Raw genomic sequence first — 27,171 nt, 5'->3', positions numbered from 1 at the left:
GAGCCTTGGCGTTAGTTGGTTTGTACGGGGTAAAGAAAGCTGCAGGGTTTCTAGGGGCATCTCCTTCCTGTGTGTGAAAGGTGTAATGGGAGTAGACTTGAGATTGTCGGCTCCAGATCCATGTAGCTGATCCTCTTTTGCTTTCGATTAGACGCTTTAGTGTGGAACTATAATCTATGTAGCTCAGCCTACAAAAGCCCCTAGCTAGACACGCTCTGATTTTTATATTAAGTGTTACTGAGATAATAATAGTGTAATCTGACACATTTTTAGTACAGTAGAGTATAAACATGAGGACGAGCTGAACTTTGACCTGAGTTTATATTTACCGTACACCAGTTGTCAAAACACCTAGTCCATGAGAGCTACAGGGATGGAGGCTGGCACTAAAACACCAAATTGCACTCCAGGACCGGGGTTGGTGATTAAGTTACCACTGCCATGCGTTTAATAAATTGACCTGTGCTGTTTGGTCCCCGCCAGACTCTGGACTTCCCCCTGGAAGAGCGGGTCAGTCTGGCGGAGCTCACCCTGGCCCTGGACAATGAGCTGCTGGTCAGCGGCAACGGCATCCACCAGGCCGCCCTCATCTCCTACAAGAACGAGATCCAGTTCCTCCAGTGGGTCTTTGGTTTGATACTGTAAACTTTGGTACTGCATGCTTCCATTGGATTCTAGAATGAAGGTCATGGCCAAAGAGAGTCCATAGAGAGCAATAGTAATGGTGTCCTTTTTGTAGGCACTAACTCCGCCCTGGCTCATTGGCTAAAGCGGTAAACAAAGGCTTAGGAGATCTTATACGTTTTGTTCAAAGCATTTACGTAATCAAAACGAGCACATAAAGGCTTTTACAATTCTTAAAGGTCATGTTAACTGGCTGATATTATCTCATAGAACAAACCGTGTAATATTTCCTAAGCCTGTGTTATCGTCAGACCTTATTTTCTGCATTTATCCCAAAACCCCATTCATTTCCCTCCATAGGAATGGCTGATAACTCATTTCTGTTTTTTTAGGACTACAAGCTGGCGAGCTCTGTTGCATCCCCTGGGTTAATTTCCTGTATGAGCCAGTGACCCTTAATTCATTTGCATCAACTGTTTATTGATTTCATGGTCAGGCATTGCTTTAAGGGGAATCATTGGTTCAACTTCACTAATGTGCAGAGAAACCGTAGCCTACATAATGGATTTTGGTTCTGACTGATTTTACTCCGACGAGAGATATTTACGATGCTTTTATATTGTTGATTGTAAAAGTCATTGCTTTGTCAATTTAATGACCAACTTTGGAACCAAAATACATCACTCTTTCATTAAGTATTAATTTGCCAGTGTTCAGCTGCCGTGGTAAGCCTATTTGGATTCTATATGCGTAATGTAGATATAATATCAACTCAGCAAAAAAATAAACGTCCTTTTTTCAGGATCCTGTCATTCAAAGATAATTAGTAAAAATCCAAATAACTTCAGGAATGTCAGTGTTCTGCCATGGCCAGCGAAGAGCCCGGATCTCCCATTGAGCACGTCTGGGACCTGTTGGATCGGAGGGTGAGGGCTAGGGCCATTCCCCACAGAAATGTCCGGGAAGTTGCAGGTGCCTTAGTGGAAGAGTGGGGTAACATCTCACAGCAAGAACTGGCAAATCTGGTGCAGTCCATGAGGAGGAGATGCACTGCAGTACTTAATGCAGCTGGTGGCCACACCAGATACTGACTGTTACTATTTTAACCCCCCCCCCTCTCCTTTGTTCCATTTCTGTTAGTCACATGTCTGTGGAACTTGTTCAGTTTGTCTCAGTTGTTGAATCTTATGTTCATACAAATATTTACACATGTTAAGTTTGAAGAAAATAAACGGCTTTGACAGTAAGAGGACGTTTCTTTTTTTGCTGAGTGTTTGTGTGTGTGTGTGTGTGTGTGTATATATATATATATATATATATATATATATATATATATATATATATATATATATATATATATATATATATATATATAATCTGCTGTTAAAGTTAGTGCAGTACATCATGGAGGACTATCGGGTCGTTCTGGGGGGTGATGTGGTAAGGTCCATGCTGAAATGTTTGTCCACTGGCTGTCCCTCAGGGTCCTAGCAGACCAGGCGTGTCAGGAGAGGGACAAGGTAAAGGCTGACCTGGAGTGGGCCGACAGGAGGAACCTCCAGCTGGTCAGCGAGGTGGATGACACACACGCCGCCATTGAGTCACTGAATGAAACCAAAATCAAGTAAGACCTGTTCTTCCTTCTCGTTCTAGATTACAGACTGATCTGGTGGTTGGAAAATCTTGCTTGACTGGTTGTGAATTGTCATGATCTGAGTGTGAGCTGTTGACCTTGTTGAATGTAAATCATGTAAAGTAGCTCCTGTTGAATGGAGGAGAGGCAATTTAGTCCAACTTCTCTCTGATTGGCAGGGGTCTGGAGCAGGAGTTCCGGGATAGGCTTACGGCCGTGCGTTGTGAATCTGCGCAGGAGAGCGAGGTCCTGCTGCAGCAGTTGGAGCGTGAGCGGGCCAAGCTCAAAGAGGAAGTGGAGGTCCGACGGGCACATGATGCCAGTCTGCACGAGGAAGTCTGCAATGCCACCCAGGTGCCTGGCCCTATAGAGATGCCCCATGAGGTTTTAACAATGAGAAAAGCGTGCTAATCAGACAGGCAATTGTTTGACCACCCCTTCTACAAGATTCCTTGAGCTTAACCTCCTATTTTTGATTTCATTGCTTTAGGCTCCTTAAGCTTTTGAATACACTTTTGTGTGAGTATAAACTGATTAATGTTCTGCAAGGAATATTTCATCTCCCTCCAAGTCTCTTCTCTAGACTAGAGAACTCAAAGGAGAGGATTAGATTAGCCCATGTGATTATGTATATATATTTTTTTGTCTTGGCCTTCCTGCTTGCAACATCCACCTTCAGACAGACGCGCTCTATTCACACTCCAACTAGACCCACCCGCTCACTGACAACCAACCAATGGCAGACTGTTGCTGAGCTTCTTAACAATCCACCTGTTGTTAGTACCCCCTATTGTTTTCTATTGTGGCGTGATTATACTGTGTTGGATACCTTAAAGCGTTATCGTATCACTAAGTAACCCTCCCTCTGGGTTAACAGGAGAAAGGCCGTTTGGAGGAGGAGGGCAGTGTTCTGAAGGGGAAGCTGTCAGAGACAGAGAGAACCATCTCTAAACTGCAGAGAGACCTGGACCAGCTCCTACGAGACAAGGTGAGAGGGAGCTTTGTGAGGATGGGCGTGATGATGTCATTCTGTGGTAACTCATCCCTCTGGTAAAACTGCATTGCTCACTCCCTATGAATGATTGATGACGGTTTCTGTTTTGGTTGGCTGACGCAGTTTGGGAGCCTGGATCCGAACAACACAGGACTGCTTAACCAGGAGGAGCGCTTCTCTGAGATCATCAAGGAGTACGAGCTGCAGTGCCGGGTAAGCGAGAGAGGGAGCCAGAGGAAGTGTGCGTGTGTATGTGTGCTCGAGTCTGTGTTTTAAAGAATCATGCCTCGCGTGGAAGCCCCGAGGGGGCTTGACCTAGCCTGGCTACCAGTCTTTTTAGCTAACATTCCACTAATTTGTCAAATGACAGGAGTGGCAAGGAGTGGATTGTAAACTAAAAAGACTGTTACCAAGACTAGGCTTGACCTGGTTTACCTTTCACAATTTTCCAAAGCCTAGTAATTGGTTATACACGGCATGCATAACATTCATGATTCATGGCAAACAGATGATTGTTTTTCTTCTCACTTGCCTGTACAGAGTTGATCTGTTTTTGAGTGTATCATGACAAGCCTCTTGATTTATCCAAATGCCTCCCATTTTTGGGAACCTAGAAAATGAAGGTGAGCGTGTGTTATTCTGGGTTCACAGAATGAGTGTTGCTGTGTGGCTTTACTAGCATGTGCACGTGGCAGTTGGTGAGGACATTGTTGACTGGTGCTGCTCTATCTCTATAGTAAGTCTGCTGTGTTTTGCTGGATGTGTTATTTATGTTTGTCTGAAGTGTCACCACTCTGCTAAATGACACGTTTGTGTGTCACAGGCGCTGCGGGACCGGAATGACGAGTTGAACTCGGAGGTGGATTTTTTAAAGAGTCAGGGGATGGGGAGGAGATCCAGACAGGAAAGGGACACATCCACACACGCCTGGTCCAGCCGACGATCACTGACTACTGAGTCAGACTCTGGTAAATCCCTGTTTTCACCCGATTTTTTTAAAATATTTTTTTGTCTCTAGAATCTATTTGTGTTAAGAACATATTTAAATATTGTTTTTCTCATTTTCAGTTTTTACTTTGAAATGTATACAGAACAAAAATATAAACGCAACATGCAACAATTTCAGTTAGTTCATATAAGGAAATCAGTCAATTGAAATAAATTCATTAGGCCCTAATCTATGGATTTCACGACTGGGAAGGGGTGCAGCCATGGGTGGTCCTTGGAGGGCCCCCACACGAGGTGAAGGAGCCGGATTTGGAGGTCCTGAGCTGGCGTGGTTACTCCCTCAACTTGACATCTGTGGCATTGTTGTGTGACACAAATGCACATTTTTAAAGTGGCCTTTTATCCCCAGCACAAGGTACACCTGTGTAATGATCATGCTGTTTAATCAGCTTCTTGATATGCCACACATGTCAAGTAGATGGATTATCTTGGCAAAAGAGAAATGCTCACTAACCGGAATGTAAACACATTTGTGCAATTTATTTTTGAGAAATACGCTTTGTGCGTATGGAAAATGTCTGGATTTTTTTGTTTCAGCTCATGAAACATGGGACCAACACTTTACATGTTGCCTTTATATTTTTGTATAGTGTATTTATTTAGACATACTGTATACTAAAGTGTTAACTGAACATTTTATAAAATGTTGTTCTCTAATGCACTACACACACCTTCTCATTCCTCCACTCTGTCTCTCTCCAGTTACAGTTGAGCTTAAGTCACTTAACTACTCTTTACTGTAATCTTGTCCATTGTGCTTCAGATGACCCTGAGATGAAGAGAGGCATTTCTCCCATGGCAAGGAAAAAGCTTCAAGTGGCCGATAAGAATGGTAAGAATTGGAAACGTCAATCTTTTTTATTTTTTTCCCATCTCTGTAAAAGCCTGTTGGGTGTGACTCGCACACCATGGTTATTTTGATTCTGTTCCCTCAGGCCTGGGTTCTCTGGAGAGTCTGCCAGGTCTTGTTGTGAGCATTGAGACTGAGATGGCCATGGGACAGCTTAAGGAAAGGCACAGCCAGGAGGTGCAGGACCTGAAGATTGAGTTAGAGACCAAGGTAGAGATGAGGCGTTGTGACACACTGGCTCACGCATTTTTGTATTGTTTTGATATCGTCTCCTATTTTTTTTTGTCGTGAAATTAAGAGGTCCAATTGTAGGTAATTTGAGTGAAACGTTGTGAAAAAATAAAAAATAAATTCTGGGATATCCCTGACCCCTCATCATTCTCGCCCCAAAGGTGAACTTCTACGAGCGCAGCCTGGAGCTGATGCGGCGGAACATGGAGGTGGAGAGGAAGGACATCTCTCAGGGCTTCAAGGTGGAGATCAGTGATCTGGAGGAGCAGAAGGCCCAGGTGGAGGAGCAGGTTAAGAGGCTCAGGGAGGAAGTGGAGAAGCTGCAGGCCCAGCTACAGCGCAGCTCCGGGGGCCTGGGAGGGCCAGGCTGGGGCACTGACCAGGAGAGAAGGGCCCAGCGCGAACAGGCAGAGCTGGAGCAGAACTATGCCCGGGAGATCAGTAACCTGGTCCAGAGGCTGACCTCAGAGAAAGACCAGCTGGAGGCTGAGCTGAAGCTCAGAATGGACCAGGAAGTGCTGCGCGTAAGGTGGGTGTGGCCAACTTATCTTACTCCCATGGCCTGTATTTTGTAATTCAACTCAATTCATTTCAAGTTCACATTGTTGTATAGGTTGGCTAACTGTTTCTCTTTTTTTATTTTTTATTGTGCCAACTGTGTCCCTACAACTTCATCCCTTTAACTTGTAACACATACACTGGACTTACACACACCATTGTTTTGTATGTGAACTGGTAATGGTGTACTGTGTGTGTGTACAGTTTGTATCTGTTTGTGTGCCTAAGTGAACAGTCTGTGCTATGTAATCAGGGAAGAGGCAGAGCAGCAGGTGTCTCAGATGAAGACACAGCAAGACCAGGCCCAGCACAGCCTCATGCACCAGCTACGCTGTGAGCGCCTGCGGCTGCAGGAACCGGAGCAGGAGAGGCACAGGGAGAGGCTCCACAGCACAGAGAGGGCGAGTGAGGAGCAGGCCAGGATCTACAGCCGGGCCGCTGTGGAAAGGAAGAGGCTGGAGGAGGAGCACCAGGAGGAAGTTCAGCAGCTGAAGGAGCACATAGCCAGTCTGCAAAAGCAGGCTGATCTGGCCTCCGAGTCACATATACAGCACAGTCAGTCAGAGGCTGAACTGGAAGAGACTTGCGGTCAGTGCAGTCAACTGCAGGCCAGACTGGAGGTGGTTTGTGCCCAGCTAGAGGAAAGCACTGTGTCTCTGGCGTCTCATGAGGCTTTGACTGAGCGCCTGACCTCCGAACAGCAAGCTGTAGAGGAGCTGGGGTTGGTGAGGGATAGAGAGAGCGCGCGCTTCAGTGAGGTGTCTCAGCTAAGCGAGGAGCTGCGTATTCTACGGTCTGAATCTGAGACACTTCTTCAGGACAAAGAAATGGTGGCAGAGAATGGCAGCTGTCTGTCCAGTGCTTTCATACAACTGCAAGTTCAACTGAGGGCCAAAAAAGAAGACACAGATACCCTGAGGGGGGAGTTGGAGACGGCACAGGAGGCTCTGAGAAATGAAGTTGAGCGACGCTCAAGGCAGACTGCTGAGCTGGTCTCCCTGAAGACGGACCGCGCAAAGCTGATGGAGGAGCTGAGAAAACACACGACAACCATTGACCGTCTGCAGTCAGATTTTGACTGTGTCACTGAGGAGTTATACCAGTGGAAGAGGGTAGAGGAGAGTCTACAGGAAGCCTTGAGGCAGGAACGAACCAAGGTCACACAGATCCAATCCACCCTGGACCTGGAGAGGGAAGAGACGGGCAGTCTGAACCAGGAGAATGCCCACTACATCCGCCTGGCAGACCAACTCTCCAACCAGATCGTAGAAATGGAAACTGAATCATCCAAACTCCGAGACCACATCCAAGAGCTGAAAGCCCAACTGAGTGAAACATTCAATCTGGTTTCTAATCTAAGGACCCAGCTAGAGGCCAAATCCACAGAGGTACACCACCTTGTGTCAGATATGAAGCAGATGGCAGGTCTGTTAGAGATGGCGGAAGCCCTGTCTAATAAGCACTATAGGGAAGAGGAGCTGCTGAACGCCCAGCTGGAGACCAAGGAGAGTGAGCTGCGCTCCCTCAGAGGAAAAGCTGGCAGCAATGTCCTGCTCCAGCAGGCGCTGCTGTCCTCTCGGACAGAGGTCCATGGGTTGGAGGAGGCCTTTGAGAAGGGCAGGATGAAGGAGCAGCTCGTGGAGATGGAAAAGCTGGTCATGGCTCTGGAGATGGTGATGGACCCTGCCAGTCCACACAGGTTTGTGATGTGCAGGCCGGTCACCAGAAATCAAACCAACCTTCAAACGACTAACCTGCCTGATAGCAATGTTTTCTTCCCCAAACATGGAGGCTGAGATTTGAATGACTAATTGCAACCGACCAGCTCTCATCTGAAAGAGATCCTCGCCTTTTTCTCTTCAGAAACCTTCTGTCTTGGGCCTCCCGAGTGGCGCAGCGTTGCATCGCAGTGCTAGAGGCGTCACTACAGACCCGGGTTCGATCCTGGGCTGTGTCGCAGTCTGCCGCGACTGGGAGACCCATGAGGCGGCGCACAATTGGCCCAGCATCGTCCGGGTTAGGGGAGGGTTTGGCCGGCTGAGATGTCCTTGTCCCATCGCGCTCTAGCGACTCCTTGTGGCGGCTGGGTGCATGCACGCTGACTTCAGGTTGCCAGCTGTACAGTGTTTCCTCTGACACATTGGTGCAGCTGGCTTCCGGGAGCAGTGTGTTAAGAAGCAGTGCTGCTTGGCGGGTCGTGTTTCGGAGGACGCATGGCTCTCGACCTTCGCCTCTCCCGAGTCCGTACAGGAGTTGCAGCGATGGGACAAGACAGTACCAAATGGATATCATAAAATTGGGGAGAAAAAAAGGGTAAAAAGTACAATTTAAAAAAAGAAACCTGTCTTCAACCATTTCTATACCTCCAACATCGAACTGTCTGGAATGCATTAACAATTACTGTCTCTCTCTAACGGAATGGTTTTCACCTAGGTGTGCATGCTAGTAGATTTCATTTGTGTGAATAACATTTGTATCATTTGAATGTTTACCTGTCTAATCCCGTGTCCATTTTACTTCACCACAGAAGTGCATTGATTTCACCCAGTTTTATTTGTAACTCAAATGTTAGCGTCAAATTGTAAATTCTTCCCTGAAATTATTACCCAGAAAAATGCATTTGAGGAGAAACTCATATCTCAACTATTTCAACGCTAGATCTCAGCTAGACAAGCTCAACTGTGAGAACAGTGCACTGAAGGACAGACTGGCCATGTTACAGCAGGATGTCCAGAGACTTGAGGTGGAGATTATCCAGAAGAAGTAAGTTGATCCGTCAGTAATGTTGCTGTGAGAAAATGCTCAATTCAGATAGGGCTTACAAATGTCATATTTAAGCTTCATCCTGTCTACACGGCAATGAATCATTCCTTTCCATCTTTGATTCCATCAGAAAGAAACTGGACAAAGTGGAGCAGGAACATGAGAAGAACAGGGAGGAGCAGGAGAGGCATTGCAAAGAGGTTTGTTTTCAATTAGTTTTTTCCATTTTACCATAATCACCTTGCGTCGTTCAACTGACCCTTTCAGCCTTCTAGATTTTCATAGCCTACATTTGATCAATGGACACATGTACATTCTCAATGACCCAAGACCCAGTCTGATGAGCCCTTCCTCGATCCCCTCCCTCTCAGAATGCCAAATACCGGGAGGAGGTCCTGGACATGAGCGCCCGGAACCTGCAGCTGAGCAATGAAAACGCTGAGTTGAGCTCCCGTCTCCGTGGCGACCAGGGGGCAGTCCAGATGCTGACAGAGCGGCTGGCGCAGGTGTCCCGGGAGCAGGAGGAGGGGGCGGCCGCTGCCAGGCAGCTCCAGGAGACCTCCACCCAGCAGGAGAGGGAGAGGCTCCACCTGCAGGCAGCCTGGCAGAATGACAAGGAACTGCTGGAGAGAGAGCTCAACACCACCAAGGAAAAGGTACATATGGGGGACCTTTGGGACAGAATTATTTATTTGTATGTATGTATGTATGTATGTATGTATGTATGTATGTATGTATGTATGTATGTATGTATGTACAGTATCTCACAAAAGTGAGTACACCCTCACATTTTTGTAAATATTTGAGTATCTTTTCATGTGACAACACTGAAGAAATGACACTTTGCTACAATGTAAAGTAGTGAGTGTACAGCTTGTGTAACAGTGTAAATGTTCTGTCCCCTCAAAATAACACAACACACAGCCATTAATATCTAAACCGCTGGCAACAAAAGTGAGTACACCCCTAAGTGAAAATGTCCAAATTGGGCCCAATTAGCCATTTTCCCTCCCCGGTGTCATGTGACTCGTTAGTGTTACAAGGTTTCAGGCGTGAATGGGGAGCAGGTGTGTTAAATTTGGTGTCATCGCTCTCACACTCCCTCATACTGACTGGTCACTGGAAGTTCAACATGGCACCTCATGGCAAAGAACTCTCTGAGGATCTGAAAAAAAGAATTGTTGCTCTTCATAAAGATGGCCTGGGCTATAAGAAGATTGCCAAGACCCTGAAACTGAGCTGCAGCACGGTGGCCAAGACCATACAGCGGTTTAACAGGACAGGTTCCACTCAGAACAGGCCTCGCCATGGTCGACCAAAGAAGTTGAGTGCACGTGCTCAGCGTCATATCCAGAGGTTGTCTTTGAGAAATAGACGTATGAGTGCTGCCAGCATTGCTGCAGAGGTTGAAGGGGTGGGGGGTCAGCCTGTCAGTGCTCAGACCATACGCCGCACACTGCATCAAATTGGTCTGCATGGCTGTCGTCCCAGAAAGAAGCCTCTTCTAAAGATGATGCACAAGAAAGCCCGCTAACAGTTTGCTGAAGACAAGCAGACTAAGGACATGGATTACTGGAACCATGTCCTGTGGTCTGATGAGACCAAGATAAACTTATTTGGTTCAGATGGTGTCAAGCGTGTGTGGCGGCAACCAGGTGAGGAGAACAAAGACAAGTGTGTCTTCCCTACAGTCAAGCATGGTGGTGGGAGTGTCATGGTCTGGGGCTGCATGAGTGCTGCCGGCACTGGGGAGCTGCAGTTCATTGAGGGAACCATGAATGCCAACAGGTACTGTGACATACTGAAGCAGAGCATGATCCCCTCCCTTCGGAGACGGGGCCGCAGGGCAGTATTCCAACATGATAACGACCCCAAACACACCTCCAAGACGACCACTGCCTTGCTAAAGAAGCTGAGGGTAAAGGTGATGGACTGGCCAAGCACGTCTCCAGACCTAAACCCTATTGAGCATCTGTGGGGCATCCTCAAACGGAAGGTGGAGGAGTGCAAGGTCTCTAACATCCACCAGCCCACCGCTCCGTGATGTCGTCATGGAGGAGTGGAAGAGGACTCCAGTGGCAACCTGTGAAGCTCTGGTGAACTCCATGCCCAAGAGGGTTAAGGCAGTGCTGGAAAATGATGGTGGCCACGCAAAATATTGACACTTTGGGCCCAATTTAGACATTTTCACTTAGGGGTGTACTCACTTTTGTTGCCAGCGGTTTAGACATTAATGGCTGTGTGTTGTGTTATTTTGAGGGGACAGCAAATTTACACTGTTATACAAGCTGTACACTCACTACTTTACATTGTAGCAAAGTGTCATTTTTTCAGTGTTGTCATATGAAAAGATGCACCCCTCACATTTTGTAAATATTTGAGTATATGTGAGGGGTGTACTCACTTTTGTGTGTGTGTGTGTGATATATATATATTAATACCAGTCAAAAGTTTGGACACCTACTCACTCAATGGTTTCTTTATTTGTACTATTTTCTACATTGTAGAATAATAGTGAAGACATCAAAACTATGAAATAACACATATGGAATCATGTAAGGGGTCTGAAACTAGGCAAGTAAGTTCTTAATGGTTAAATAAAAAATAAAGTGGCCTCCATAGAAATTAAATAAAATGTACATAACTATTCAGACCCTTTACTCAGTACTTTGTTGAAGCATCTTTGGCAGCGATTATAGCCTCGAGTCTTCTTGGGTATGACGCTACAAGCTTGGCACACCTGTATTTGGGGAGTTTCTCTTCAGATCCTCTCTAGCTCTGTCAAGTTAGATGGGAAGCATCGCTGCACAGCTATTTTCAGGTCTCTCCAGAGATGTTCAAGTCCGGGCTCTGTATGGGCCACTCAAGGACATTGAGACTTGTCTTGTCTTTGTGCTTAGGGTTGTTGTCCTGTTGGAAGGTGAACCTTCGCCCCAGTCTGAGGTCCTGAGAGCTCTGGAGCAGGTTTTCATCAAGGATCTCTCTGCACTTTGCTCTGTTCATCTTTCCCTCGATCCTGACTAGTCTCCCAGTCCCTGCTGCTGAAAAACATCCCCACAGCATGATGCTGCCACCAACATGCTTCACCGTAGGGATGGTGCCATGTTTCCTACATATGTGATGCTTAGCATTCAGGCTAAAGAGTTCAATCTTGGTTTCATCAGACCAGAGAATCTTGTTTCTCATGGTCTTTGGTGCCTTTTGGCAAACTCCAAGCGGGCTGTCATGTGCCTTTTACTGAGCAGTGGCTTCCGTCTGGCCACTCGACCATAAAGGCCTGATTGGTGGAGAACTGCAGAGATAGTTATCCTTCTGGAAGTTTCTTCCATCTCCACAGAGGAACTCTAGTGCTCTTGTCAGAGTGACCATCGGGTTATTGGTCACCTCCCTGACCAAGACCCTTCTCCCCCGATTGTTCAGTTTGGCCAGGCGGCCAGCTCTAGGAAGAGTCTTGGTGGTTCCAAACTTCTTCCATTTACGAATGATGGAGGCGCCTGTGTTCTTGGACCTTCAATGCTGCAGACATTTTTTGGTACCCTTCCCCTTTGGCTATGCATCAGTAGTCACTCAATTAGACCATATCAGCAAAAATGTTTTAGATTAGTCTAGCGGCCAGCTATCTAAACTTGTAGTAAGCATGGTCGAATTACTGTCCAGGGTGGGGCCCATTTTAATCATCAGTTATCATATTTAAAACTAAACATTTGCCTCCACCCAATGACAATGTGTAGAATTGCATGAAATGTACTTAAATGTTCTCTTTGTTATCACAAAGGGGGCTAGCTGAAATGTTTTGCTCACGGTGGGGGGGACTAGGGGGGGGGGGATATGGATGTGGGTACGCAGACCCATGAGCCACTGCGGCCCCTCGTGATGTGTTCCATTTGAGTTCCCCCATCAAAGTTGCCCATCCCTGGTCTTTGAAACTAAGTTTGGTCTAAATTGTAAAGACTGTAAAACAATTTATTGTTAAGCATTTATTTTTTATTTTTTTATCGTCTAACTAACGGGTCTCATTAATGAACCTTGGTTCTTGAATGTTTTGTTTGTTCTTAGCTCCAACGTTTGTCAGAGGTGGAGTCCTCGCTGACCAGCCTGACCCTGAAGCACCAGTGGCTGGAGCAGGATAAGGAGAGGCTGCTGAGGGAGGCAGAGGAGAGGACCCATAAAGTGAGAGAAGGATCTACTTGGCTATAGCATCTCTGTTGGGGGGGATTGTCATCTTCCAAGTACTAAATGCTAGGTTTCCTCTGACTTATGTATGAATGTTTGTTTACAGGTTGAGATGCTCCAGGATTCTCTTCGCTCCGTGGACTCCCAGACAGAGCTGCTTCGTTCCAAACTCCAGGCTGTGGGTCAGGAGAAGGCTGATCAGGCCCAGGAAGTTGCCAACCACCAGAGGATGCTGCAGGAGGCCCAGGACAAGGTGGGTGACATCCTGACGATGAAAACATTGGAAATATCGCCTAACTTTTTGCTGCTCCTGAATTTGCTCTTTAATATAGAGTATTGATACAACAGCTCTTTGACTGACTTCCATTGTTGTGTGCTGATCATCAGGTAAAGGAGCTGGAGGCCAGCATGGGCAGGCTGAGTAGGGAGAAGGAGCAGCTGCGTCTGGCCCAGAAACATCATGAGGAGGAGGCCACCATGGCCCTACAGGAGGAGTGCCAGAGCCTGCGCCTTCAAAACCAGGAGCTGCTCCACGAGGTAGGACGACGTCTCTTGCTCCTGAAGCTATTGTTCTTCCTTGTTCAACAACGTATAACACTGAGGCAGTTGACGTGATGGGCAGTAAGTTAACATAGTAGCACAGATAGGAGACCGACGTCTCACCGGATGTATAAATCTGAAGCTTCGGTTTAGCACTTCTTCTCGCCACCAAATATGGAGATTGAGAGGAAGTCCAGTGGGAGAAGATGGAGCTAGATGGGACTTGGCCAACATTCTGCAAATGTTCTCATTGATGAAACATTTGATCTCAATACATTTCTGCTCCCAAAACTAGAATCTGTTAATAAGAGTGCGCCAAGTTTTCTAGACTTTGCCATTTTTTTTTTTCTTTAAGAAATGGTATTGTTTAGGAGTGCAAGGGCAAATTGAGTTATTGCACACGCACACTTCAGAGTAGGCTTTTCCCTAATGACAATATGCAATTGCATGCTACTACGCACCAATAAGATCTTGCTGGCTCGTGCTTGGCTTTCCACCTCCTTGCTTTTTCAGCCCACTATGTTTCATTTGCTCTCAATTGGAAACAACACCGGAGGTGTATCTTGGGTTAGTTACCAGTAATGTTCCCTCGAAGCTGCGCGCGGGGACGCGTCTCCTCCAGGACTGCCGTGCAGAAGAAATGCCGGGCCCCGCAGACGCGCAAGAGCTTGAACTTCACTGAGTTCGCCCCATTGGTTTTCACTATATAGATAAAAACTAATTCTGTGATCGAATCAACATTATATCAGTCCCTTTTCAATGCAACAAACCAAAGCAAATTAGTCAGATTTTGTTGTAGGTGCAGAGGCAGAGCACAATGAGGTAGCCCACGAGCTGTCTTTCAATCCCCTGAGAGTGAATGCACGTTTCAGATCAGTTCAGATGTGCACATTTGTTGATATTCTTTGCTAGTTAGCGTGTTATTAGCCCAGTTATAGATGAGTATAGGTCGGCAATGGGGAGTTACTGCTTCCTACAAGAGCATAAAACGTGTAGGCTACATTTCAAGCTGTCTTTGAAAAGCCAGTCTGGTAAGAAGCATATGTCTTAATAAAAAGGGGCAATAAGCCAATATGGAGCCTAGCCCTGTGCATTGTCTAATTCTCTGTATGGTAATAATAATGATTTTATTTTGTAAAGTGGTTTCTTGCATCATATAACACAATGCAATTTACAGTCACCTATTTGGCCCGTGGTGTTAAAGACCAAGTAAAAAAAAATCATGAATTAATGTCAAGTCCTTCATAATGTACTTTATTAAATCTCATGCAATGTAGGCTTGCATTGAACACCACATTTAGGCTACTGACCTATATCATAGAAATCAAAATCTATTTCTATGTGAAAATGTTATGGGATTTGCTCTTTTGTTTTGTTGGTAGGCCTACATTATGCCTGTTGGCTACTGTCTAAAACTGTAAGGGTACAGCCTCAGTGTTCACTATAAATGCACGCCGGAAGTTGTACAAAATTCTCACAACGTTCAAGTTTCCGCTAACAAGAGCTAAAAGTTGCTCAGTGCCCCAAACAGTGAGAGAACATTGGTTACCAGTGTCTTTGATAGTCTTTCTGAAATGTTGGTTGAAGTTCACTGTTGTGCTTTGTTTCCTTCAGGTGTGCCAGCTGCAGGGCCAAGACTTTGAGGTACAGAGTCTGACCCAGGAGTGCCTGACTATGAAGAGCAAACAGGCACAACTGGAAGCTGCTTGGGCAGAGGCACAGGACCAGGTGATTACCGTAATTTCCGGACTATTAAGCCCACCTGAATATAAGCCGCACCCACTGAATTAAAAAATATATATTATTTTGAACATAAATAAGCCGCACATGTCTATAAGCCGCAGGTGCCTACCGGTACATTGAAACAAATGAACTTTACACAGGCTTTAACGAAACACGGCTTGTAACAAGGCAACGCCGGCTGAACACTAGGCTTTAACGAAACACGGCTTGTAACAAAAAAGAAAAAATTAGCAGTAAACAGTAGCCTACCAAGAAAGTCATTGCTCCCGTGCAGCAGCTCTATTTCCTTTTTCAACAGCCAGATCAATCGCCTTCAACTTGAAAGCTGCATCATATGCATTTCTCCGTGTCTTTGCCATGATGAGGGTGACAAAATGACTACCGTAATCAGAATGATGGGAAGTTTGAGAGCGCTCGATATAATCTAAACAGTAAACAAAAAAGTTGTTTGACCTTAACCCGTTCGGCAATTTCATTGGTCTAATGAAAGCTTCATGCCACCAAAAAACTGAGCACGTCACAGAATGCGTTTTTTATTTTAAATTTTTTTTTTTTTGAAAACGGGAAAAATCCATATTAGCCGCGTCATTGTTTAAGCCGCGAGGTTCAAAGCGTGGGAAAAAAGTAGCGGCTTATAGTCGGGAAATTACGGTACGCCACACATTTTGGTCAAATAATTGATCAATTTACTTTTGCTGAGGCACCAAAAAAAGCAGGTTTGCCAATTTAAACTCAAATTAAGCAACTAACACCATGGTCCAAGTTTGCACTAATCCTCCCCCTCAGGCTTGTGAAAGTTTAGGGTAATTCCTTTCATGAAAATGTCCAAACTCCATTCTTATGTCCTATTGAGTCTAACAGCATGTTTGAGGGGATCAGTTTGAGCAAGAATAGTTTGGGATGCAAATCTGACTACAATGTAGTCGATGCTCAAGCACAGTTGTATTTTTTTATTTTTTTGTGCAGGCACTGCAGGCAGAGACAGCCCTGGCCCAGCATGCCCAGCAGCTACAGCAGTTCAGGGAGCAGGCAGGACTGGGGTCTAGGGAGCAGCTGGCACACCTCCAGGCCCAGCTGGCAGAGGAGCGGCGCAGAGGGCAGCAGCTGGAGGAGACCCTCCGCACACAGGCCCAGCAAGCCAGTGCCCAGATAGGCCTGCAGCAGGTACTTTACTGCACCACAGGAAATGTGTATGATGTTGACATGGTCTAAATGCTCTCTCTCTCTGTTGGCACTCAGGAGCAATATGAAAAGGTGATGGGGGACATGCAGGAGAGGATGGAGGAGGTGGAGACCAAGCTGAGGAGTGTGCGCATGATGCTGCAGGAGAAGGTCAACCAGCTGAAGGAGCAGGTCAGTTTACCGTTCATATGAGACAAACAGCAGTCAGAGAAACGTCCTGAAAATCGGACTATTTAATCGTGTCCCTTTCCCTCCCACAGCTGGCGAAGAATGCCAAGTCGGACATCATGCTGAAGGACCTGTATGTGGAGAACTCCCAGCTGATGAAGGCACTGCAGGTCACTGAGCAGCGGCAGAAGAGTGCTGAGAAAAATAACTTCATCTTAGAGGAGAAGATTACAGCCCTCAACAAGCTCCTTCGTAAGATTGCCCCTGCCTCCCTCTCGGCGTAGGAGTTCCCTACTACTCAATGCTACTCCCCAAAATACATTGACATATGTGAAACAGTTTCCTTCCCTTAACCTTAGTATAGGGATGACCGTCCCAATGACATGTTTATGCTTAATGTGGCGAGTGGTCCACAATATGATTTTGTACAATCTATAACAAAATCACTGTGTTACACCTTCCTCTTGGGATGGTGGGTTTGACTGCACAGGTTGTGGGTAAGTGGAACAGAACGTTAAGTATTTTCAGCTACCAGGGTAATATGCATGACTTTTGTTTTTGTGTATATAAAATATATTTTTTTATTTTAATTATATTGAGATTAACGCGAGACCCCTTTTTTTTGTGATGGTCGATCAGAAGTTTCTATGAAGTATTCTCTCTGTAGAGGCAGGTAGTCTGTTAGTCTGTTCGTTACCTTCTAATAACCTATCCTCCAGCATCATGCTGTGTTGGTAGGTCTGAGAGTCAATTAGATGTTTAATGTATAAATAACATTCCAGTTTGATCAAACACACTCCATTAAGGTACTTAACCTTACGTTTTGGTCTGTCTGCGAAAAGCTGAAACCTCTCTTAATCTCACAAATGAATCAAAGAAATGGTTTAGCTACTTGTTTAATAAAGTTATTTATGGTATTTTAAAGTATCAACCAAAAGCGCAGTACAGTATTTACAAATGTAAAGTTTTGATACACATGCCCTTTTTATAAAATCAGCACAATTTTCAACCCTGATGCACTGCTGTACAGTCAACCTTTTGAGTACTAAAAAAGGTTGTTGGGACAATGTATTGTCAGTCTAGTAATGTATTTAGGTAATTATTGTAAAAACACTAACATGCAAGCTGTGGATTTGTCATGCACTACACAATGTAAAACAAAACTGACCAAGTAATACATGTCCTCGAGCTAAGCATGAATTCATTCTTGTTTTTAAAGCACTGTTTCAAAACGGCATGACCTGACGCATTGTATCACTCAATGGGTAATCCTCTCTGCCGAAACAAAGGGATGGTATTTGATCCAAGACATGATATGCTCCAAGACCCCCCTGGCGAATCAACTGCTCACACTTCCATTTTGGCAAAGTACTGTGGAGACCGAGCAGTTGAGTTTGAGTGTTAATCATGTTCATTGCCTTACAAAACACATATACACAGAACAAAAATATAAATGCAACATAAAGTGTTGGTTTAATGAGCTGAAAAAGCTTCATGCACAAAAAGGGTATTTCTCTCCAATTTTGTGCACAAGTTTGTTTACATTCCTGTTAGTGAGCATTTCTCACTTTGCCAAGATAATCCATCCACCTGACAGGTGTGGCATATCAAGAAGCTGATTAAACAGCATGATCATTACGTCTGAGACCAGCCACCCGGACAGCTGATGAAACTCTGGGTTTGAACAACTGAAGAATTTCTACACTAACTGTCAGAAACCATCTCAGGGAAGCTCATCTTCGTGCATGTTGTCCTCGTCGGGGTCTTGACCCGACTGCAATTTGGCGTTGTAACCGACTTCAGTGGGCAAATGCTCACCTTCGATGGCCACCGGTATGGTGGAGAAGTGTGCTCTTCAAGGATGAATCCCTATTTCAACTGTACTGGTATGTCGTCATGTGGGTTTGTTATTGTCATTGGTATAAAGTACTTTTAAGTATTTTTACTTAAGTAGTTTTGGGGGATGTCTGTACTCTACTATTTATATTTTTGACAACTTTTACTTCACTACATTCATGAAGAAAATGATTTACTTTTTACTCCATACATTTTCCTTTGCACCCATAGGTACTCGTTACATTTTGAATGCTTAGCAGGACAGGAAAATGGTCTAATTCACACACTTATCAAGAGAGCATCCCTCGTCATGCCTACTGCCTCTGATCTGGCAGACTCACTAAACACATGCTTCATTTGTAAATGTCTTGAGTGTTGGAGCGTGCCCCTGGCTATCCGTAAATAAAATAAAAACATAAATTGTACCGTCTGGTTTGCTTAATATAAGGAATTTGAAATTATTTATACTTTACTTTGGATACTTAAGTATATTTTAGCGAGTACATTTACTTTGATACTTAAGTATAGTTAAAACCAAATACTTTTTAGACTTTTACTCAAGTAGGATTTTTACTGGGTAACTTTTCTACTTTCTAAGGTATCTTTACTTTTACTCTTATGACAATTGGGTACATTTTCCACCACTGGCTAATGTCAATGTTGTGAACAGAGTGCACAATGGTGGCAGTGGGGTTATGGTATGGGCAGGCATAAACTATGGACAACAAACACAATTGCATTTATTATCGATGGCAATTTCATTGCACAGAAATACCGTGATGAGATCCTGAGGCCCATTGTCGTGCCATTCATCCGCCACCATCACCTCATATTTCAGAATGATAATAACAAGGATCTATCCACAATTCCTGGAAGCTGACAATGTCCCAGTTCTTCCATGGCCTGCATACTCACCAGACATGTCACCCGTTGAGCATGTTTGGGGTGCCCTGTATCGACGTGTACGACAGCATCATCGGGTTCTTCATCACATCCCTAACAAAGGCCCTTCTCCCCCGATTGCTCAGTTTGGCTGGGCGGCCAGGCTTAGGAAGAGTCTTGGTGGTTCCTAACTTCTTCCATTTAAGAATGATGGAGGCCACTGTGTTCTTCGGGACCTTCAATGCTGCAGACATATTTTGGTACCCTTCCCCAGATCTGCGCCTCGACACAATCCTGTCTCGGAGATCTACGGACAATTCCTTTGACCTCATGGCTTGGTTTTTGCTCTGAAATGCACTGGGACCATATATAGACATGAGTGTGCCTTTCCAAATCATGTCCAATCAATTGAATTTACTACAGGTTCTAGAAATACTTCAAGGATGATCAATGGATACAGGATGCAGCTGAGCTCAACTTTGAGTCTCATAGCAAAGGGCCTGAATACGTAAATAAGGTATTTCTGTTTTTTATTTTTAATACATTTTGCAAACATTTCTAAAAATCTGTTTTCGCTTTGTCATCATGGGGTATTGTGTAAAATAATGTAATTTCAGAATAAGGCTGTAACGTAACAATGTTGGAAAAAATCTGAATGCACTATAGATACAATCTTTTAAAAAGTGGTTATGGTTGGTATGAGTTGCTGTGGTAGATGGTTCCACTCAACAGCGCCGGTATATAAAAACAATTTCTTAGACTCATTTTTAAAACAGTGTATATTAGAGTCTGACTAATCTCACAAACGAAAAATAGTTGGATAGGTACCTGGGGGCTGAGTCCATGATGATTCTGTGGACCAGACCAAGTTGAATTAATACTACTCTTTTTCTCCACAGATAAGCCAGCCTAGCTGCTTAAAATGTTTGACCTCCAGATGAGTATGAGGGCGGGGGTTAAGTAGCCTACAATTCTTACAAGGCTGTTTTAGCTGGTCTGTAGCTTATTCTTTAGATGTTTTGGGCTGTTGGTAAACAAGGATGTGCAGGCATAATCAAAGTGACACTGGACTATATCAAGGTTTCCGTCCAATTGGCAACAGATTTTCATGCGAATATTCTCAAATCTGACTAAAAACAAAAATTGAGAGTCAGAGTTGTTTCCATTAAATTGACTTATTGCGGCTAAAAGTCTGTGCGAAAATACGTAGTGCACATTCAAATTACCTGTGGTTAAAATCGCGAATACGGAATAAATAAAATTGCGAGTACCGAATAAAAAAAAATACATGATAAATAAGGGGGGGGGGGGGGGTTTGGCAAGGCCTCCTTGTTCGCACATGCTTTTTCAGTTCTGCCTACACATTTCTATAGGATTGAGGTCAGGGCTTCGTGATAGCCACTCCAATACCTTGGCTTTGTTGTCCTTAAGCCATTTTGCCACAACATGTGCTGTCATCCAGGTGGAAATGTCACCTGCATATCTGAAGAGGGAAAAGAGATAACAGAAGTTGAGTGTCGTATGTATGTATGTATGTATGTATGTATGTATGTATGTATGTATGTACAGTGGGGGAAAAAAGTATTTGATCCCCTGCTGATTTTGTACGTTTGCCCACTGACAAAGAAAGGATCAGTCTATAATTTTAATGGTAGGTTTATTTGAACAGTGAGAGACAGAATAACAACAAAAATATCCAGAAAAACGCATGTCAGAAATGTTATAAATTGATTTGCATTTTAATGAGGGAAATAAGTATTTGACCCCCTCTCAATCAGAAAGATTTCTGGCTCCCAGGTGTCTTTTATACGGGTAACGAGCTGAGATTAGGAACACACTCTTAAAGTGAGTGCTCCTAACCGCAGCTTGTTACCTGTATAAAAGACACCTGTCCACAGAAGCAATCAATCAGATTCCAAACTCTCTACCATGGCCAAGACCAAAGAGCTCTCCAAGCATGTCAGGGACAAGATTGTAGACCTACACAAGGCTGGAATGGGCTACAAGACCATCGCCAAGCAGCTTGGTGAGAAGGTGACAACATTTGGTGCGATTATTCGCAAATGGAAGAAACACAAAAGAACTGTCAATATCCCTCGGCCTGGGGCTCCATGCAAGATCTCATCTCGTGGAGTTGCAATGATCATGAGAACGGTGAGGAATCAGCCCAGAACTACACGGGAGGATCTTGTCAATAATCTCAACGCAGCTGGGACCATAGTCACCAAGAAAACAATTGGTAACACACAATGCCGTGAAGGACTTAAGTCCTGCAGCGCCCGCTAGGTCCCCCTACTCAAGAATACATATACATGCCCGTCTGAAGTTTGCCAATGAACATCTGAATGACTCAGAGGACAACTGGTGAAAGTGTTGTGGTCAGATGAGACCAAAATGGAGCTCTTTGACATCAACTCAACTCGCGTGTTTGGAGGAGGAGGAGGAGGAATGCTGCCAAGAACACCATCTCCACCGTCAAACATGGAGGGGGAAACATTATGCTTTGGCGTCAAACATGGAGGTGGAAACATTATGCTTTGGGGGTGTTTTTCTGCTAAGGGGACAGGACAACTTCACCGCATCAAAGGGATGATGGACGGGGCCATGTACCGTCAAATCTTGGGTGAGAACCTCCTTCCCTCAGCCAGGGCATTGAAAATGGGTCGTGGATGGGTATTCCAGCATGACAATGACCCAAAACACACGGCCAAGGCAACAATGGAGTGGCTCAAGAAGAAGCACATTAAGGTCCTGGAGTGGCCTAGCCAGTCGCCAGACCTTAATCCCATAGAAAATCTGTGGAGGGAGCTGAAGGTTCGAGTTGCCAAACGTCAGCCTCGAAACCTTAATGACTTGGAGAACATCTGCAAAGAGGAGTGGGACGAAATTCCTCCTGAGATGTGTGCAAACCTGGTGGCCAACTACAAGAAACGTCTGACCTCTGTGATTGCCAACAAGGGTTTTGCCACCAAGTACTAAGTCATGTTTTGCAGAGGGCGTCAAATACTTGTTTCCCTCATTAAAATGCAAATCATTTTATAACATTTTTGACATGTGTTTTTCTGGATTTTTTTGTTGTTATTCTGTCTCTCACTGTTCAAATAAACCTACTATTAAAATTATAGACTGATCATTTCTTTGTAAGTGGGCAAACGTACAAAATCAGCAAGGGATCAAATATTTTTTTCCCCTCACTGTATATATATATATATATATATATATATATATATATATATATATATATATATATATATACAGTTAGTTTAATTCAGAAGTTTACATACACCTTAGCCAAATACATTTAAACTCAGTTTCACAATTTCTCACATTTAATCCTTGTAAAAATTCACTGTTTTAGGTCAGTTAGGATCACTACTTTATTTTAAGAATGTGAAATGTCAGAATAATAGTATTATTTATTTCAGCTTTTATTTCTTTCATCACATTCCCAGTGGGTCAGAAGTTTACATACACTCAATTTGTATTTGGTAGCATTGCCTTTCAATTGTTTAACTTGGGTGAAACGCGTCGGGAAACCTTCCACAAGCTTCCCACAATAACTTGGGTGAATTTTGGCCCATTCCTCCTGACAGAGCTGGTGTAACTGAGTCAGGTTTATAGGCCTCCTTGCTCGCACACACTTTTTCAGTTCTGCCCACAAATGTACTATGGGATTGAGGTCAGGGCTTTGTGATGGCCACTCCAATACCTTGACTTTGTCAACTTTGGAAGTATGCTTGGGGTCATTTTCCATTTGGAAGACCCATTTGTGACCAAGCTTCAACTTTCTGACTGATGTCTTGAGATGTTGCTTCAATATATCCACATAATTTTCATAGCTCATGATGCCATCTATTTTGTGAAGTGCACCAGTCCCTCCTGCAGCAAAGCACCCACACAACATGATGCTGCCACCCCTGTGCTTGACGGTTGGGATGGTGTTCTTTGGCTTGCAAGCCTCCCCCTTTTTCCTCCAAACATAACGATGGTCATTATGGCAAAAGTTTTATTTTTGTTTCATCAGACCAGAGGACATTTCTCCAAAAAGTACAATCTTCGTCCTCATGTGCAGTTGCAAACCGTAGTCTGGCTTTTTTATGGCGGTTTTGGAGCAGTGGCTTCTTCCTTGCTGAGTGGCCTTTCAGGGTATGTGGATATAGATACTTTTTTACCTGTTTCCTTCAGCATCTTCACAAGGTCCTTTGCTGCTGTTCTGGGATTGATTTGCACTTTTCGCACCAAAGTACGTTCATCTCTAGGAGACAGAACTCGTCTCCTTCCTGAGCGGTATGATGGCTGCGTGGTCCCATGGTGTTTATACTTGCGTACTATTGTTTGTACAGATGAACGTGGTACATTCAGGCATTTGGAAATTGCTCCCAAGGATGAACCAGACTTGTGGAGATCTACATTTTTTTTCGGAGGTCTTGGCTGATTTCTTCTGATTTTCTCACGATGTCAAGCAAAGAGGCACTGAGTTTGAAGGTCGACCTTGAAATACATCCACAGGTACACTTCCAATTGACTTAAATGATGTCAATTAGCTTATCAGGAGCTTCTAAAGCCATGACATCATTTTTCTGGAATTTTCCAAGCTGTTTATTAAAGGCACAGTCAGCTTACTGTATGTAAACTTCTGACCCACTGGAATTGTGATAGTGAACTAATCTGTCTGTAAACAATTGTTGGAAAAATTACTAGTGTCATGCACAAAGTAGATGTCCTAACTGACTTGCCAAAACTATAGTTTTGCCAGTCATTTCAAAGGTGTCAATGTAGAAAGCTTGCTTGGTTGACTGCTTATTAAAAGTCCGCACCAGATGGAACATGTCGGCATTGATGATCTGACAGAAAAAAGAAAGACAATTAAGGTAAATCTGTTACATGGAAAAACAACAATTTAGGTTTTCCTTATAAATACACAGATTAACACTAAAATGATGCACTCTTTCACAAAAAAGAGGCTTCAGCAACCCACAGAGACGCCCACGTTTATATATTGTTTTGGAAAACACAGTGACGTGTAAAATACAAACTTATCATTACAATCTTTATAATCCACAACTGTGATGCTGATAATATACAGTATGTTTTTCATAGCAGTGTATGTGGTATACGTTGGATTTTGGACCAGCCACATTGATGAAAAATAACTTCATTCAGTCTTTATTGTATATCATGATATCTGTGAGGCAAGACAACACCATATATTATGATTAAACAGATCAACCAAACCTGTTGTATCATTTCAGGTTAACTAAATTTAGAAGGACAGGAGAGAATAAAGCGGGTCAGGGGAGAATCAATGTACATTTTAGCAAATCAAACTTATTTTAAAGTTATCAATTTGTACAGTACATGCTGAAACCATAAATACATGTTATGGTAGATGTGTTACATGATTGAATCTACCATATTCTAAAATGTAACATATATATTATATGCAATATAAGTAGAAAAATGCTACCAAACCTGTTCACTGCTAGAGTAAAAGCACAACAAACATATGTTTTTATTATAAACAGGGAGAAGTGTATTCCTAGTAAATCCGTATCAAAGTGCTTTTTGAATAGGTGGTTATTGAGTCAGCATTTACAAACAACAAGGGACTTTGCGGTTATGATGCCTGTGGCTCAACTCATTCAACCAATTAGGCAACAGTACACAGCGAAGTCTTGGTGATTGTCCACTGAATCCTTAAAGAGAAGACAACTTCAAGAATGACACAATTGTAGATCAGAGAAAGAACAACAGTACAGCACTTTATCCAGGCTGAGAGGTATTGAGGAGCTGGTCATTTTCTGGCCCTGTAGGCTACAATTAGAATCCTGAACATAATGTGAGCTGCGATAGGGAGCCCGTCCAGGGTGCAAATCAGTGGAGGGGAATCTGAGAATGCAGGGATTCCAGCAGGGTGTGAGTTGAAGTAGTCAAATGGGGATGGTGGCGGAGCTGGGGTGTCCTATTGAGGGCAAAGGGACTATTGGGGAGGGGATTCTTCATGGAGGCACATTCAGTCATAGTTTTGTTTATTATATTATTATACTTTTTCTGTTATTATAACAGTTTACTGTGATTATGGATATGCACTCATGTTGATTTATATATTTTAACTTTATTTTTCGGCAGGCAAGAAAATAGCCTTGCCGAATTCTAATTTCCTGAAGTTTGTGGCTCAAGTCAAATACTTTCTATAGAACAAACTTCGTCAGGATAAGCAACCGAAATGAACAATTAATGTATGTGTGTTATATTAAACATAGAGGAGGGAGTAAAATGTAGGCAAGCAATAAACATTTCAGAACAACTACTATTCGAATAAGACATAGGAGAGATAACGAATTTGGCAAAGAGATTTATTTATAGACTAATACACTTGAAACAAATAGCCAAACCGAAAACTGCTGACATTACTAGTGCCGTCCCCACGATCAAACCGAATAAAAAAATTAAACGTCATCAGAAATCTCAACTAGCAAGCAAGTCGCAGCAATGAAGATTTGAGTGCGTGCGCGTTCACGCGAGGGGGGGGGGGGGGGGGGGGGGGGGGAATTCTGGCAGGGGGTGTTTTTCGGCACAACGGTATAGCCTACATGAGATTATGGACAAAAATGCGGGATTTTTATTTGTCAAACGGAAGCCAAGCATCAATCATCATGTCAGCAGAATAAGACCCTTGATATTTACTGAAAGCATCAACCTCATTACCGTGCACTTTTACCACTCTGTGACGTTCATAATTTATTTTCTGTAGCCTAACAAACTGCATCCTTTCCCATGATTTCATCGATTTTTTTTCTCCGACGTACATTGCTCATATAAAAAGGTTGAATGGAAACTTTTTAATGTCATGCCATTTTGAGAATGGTGGAATTATATTTTGGACGAATGTGCGCATGCATACAGGATACTTACAGTAAGTAGCCTACTCAGACTGGATGTGTTATGCCACATATAAAAGGTAATACCTTTTTGAAAGTGAAATTACGAATATTTAGGCTATATTGAAGCGTTAGGTTCTAGTGCGCGAGGAATAGCCGCTCAGATTGGAGAGGAGGCAAAGCGCCGGAAGCATATGTGGCCATATTATTATAGGACGATTTGGGAGAATTATGTTCTGCAACAGACAACTCATCTCAGTATCAGATGTGCCTTTCTAGACCTTTATAAAACTGTCGGGAGTAGAACCACGACTGATCCAAATGGAATTAACATTCAAATCACAGGGGTTTTGCGCCGTTATTCTACTGACATTTTCACTGCAGCCGAGTAGAATTTTGTACTCACTTGAAAACAATAATTCAATTATTCATTGCATTGTGGTGTTGTAGGCTAGTCGAGGAAGGGTGATTGTATTGTCCGTAAACAACATCAATAGGGGAGCTTTGAACTGCATATCTCGTGTCTTCACTGTTCTTTCATGCCCAATGATGCACCTATTTGTTCTTTTGGATTCACGTTGAAAATGTATTCAGCTTTGAATGCTTTTATGTGTGGTATGATTGCTAGTTAGCCTATTGCAGATCTGGAAAAACGATCCACCTACTATTGTCACTATGAAATGTGAATAGAGGGCAGGATAGACACACTGGTAGACTATATTGACCTGTGGTTTAGTTAAGCAATACTTAAAAAAAAAATGTTTCACCTTTATTTAGGTAGGCCAGTTGAGAACAAGTTCTCATTTGCACCGGCGACCTGGCCAAGATAAAGCAAAGCAGTTCGACACATACAACAACATAGAGTTACACATGGAATAAACAAACATACAATCACTAATACAGTAGAAAAATCTATATACAGCATGTGCAAATGAGGTAGGACAAGAGCGGTAAGGCAATAAATAGGCCATGGTGGCAAAGTAATTATAATATAGCAATTAAACACTGAAATGGTAGGATGTGCAGAAGAAGCATGTGCAAGTTGAGATACTGGGGTGCAAAGGAGCAAGATAAATAAATACAGTATGGTGATGAGGTAGATTGT

General features: G+C 43.7%; 1 protein-coding gene across 3 annotated transcripts in view; it reads left to right on the top strand.

The window, feature by feature from the left end:
* Window positions 1-18,728, top strand: part of LOC106605994 (ninein-like protein) — a 46,020-nt gene extending 27,292 nt beyond the window's left edge. For 2 of the 3 annotated variants that reach the window (XM_014202055.3, XM_082975367.1), the window contains exons 9-28: window positions 484-620; window positions 2,108-2,248; window positions 2,437-2,611; window positions 3,135-3,245; window positions 3,375-3,464; window positions 4,075-4,219; window positions 5,023-5,091; window positions 5,195-5,319; window positions 5,502-5,869; window positions 6,152-7,597; window positions 8,557-8,661; window positions 8,792-8,861; window positions 9,033-9,317; window positions 12,718-12,831; window positions 12,941-13,087; window positions 13,222-13,371; window positions 14,989-15,102; window positions 16,084-16,281; window positions 16,357-16,470; window positions 16,560-18,728. In XM_014202055.3, the coding sequence (XP_014057530.3) occupies window positions 484-620; window positions 2,108-2,248; window positions 2,437-2,611; window positions 3,135-3,245; window positions 3,375-3,464; window positions 4,075-4,219; window positions 5,023-5,091; window positions 5,195-5,319; window positions 5,502-5,869; window positions 6,152-7,597; window positions 8,557-8,661; window positions 8,792-8,861; window positions 9,033-9,317; window positions 12,718-12,831; window positions 12,941-13,087; window positions 13,222-13,371; window positions 14,989-15,102; window positions 16,084-16,281; window positions 16,357-16,470; window positions 16,560-16,751 (4,296 nt within the window). In that variant the 3' untranslated portion in view covers window positions 16,752-18,728. The remainder of the gene's footprint in view (window positions 1-483; window positions 621-2,107; window positions 2,249-2,436; window positions 2,612-3,134; window positions 3,246-3,374; window positions 3,465-4,074; window positions 4,220-5,022; window positions 5,092-5,194; window positions 5,320-5,501; window positions 5,870-6,151; window positions 7,598-8,556; window positions 8,662-8,791; window positions 8,862-9,032; window positions 9,318-12,717; window positions 12,832-12,940; window positions 13,088-13,221; window positions 13,372-14,988; window positions 15,103-16,083; window positions 16,282-16,356; window positions 16,471-16,559) is intronic. The other variant, XM_014202079.3, reaches the window with a different exon arrangement.
* Window positions 18,729-27,171: the final 8,443 nt, after the last annotated feature.

The sequence above is a fragment of the Salmo salar genome, chromosome 01 (assembly GCF_965601325.2).
Source record: "Salmo salar chromosome 01, fSalSal1, whole genome shotgun sequence".
Lineage (NCBI taxonomy): Eukaryota > Metazoa > Chordata > Actinopteri > Salmoniformes > Salmonidae > Salmo > Salmo salar.
This window is presented reverse-complemented; position numbering and strand designations above follow the sequence as displayed.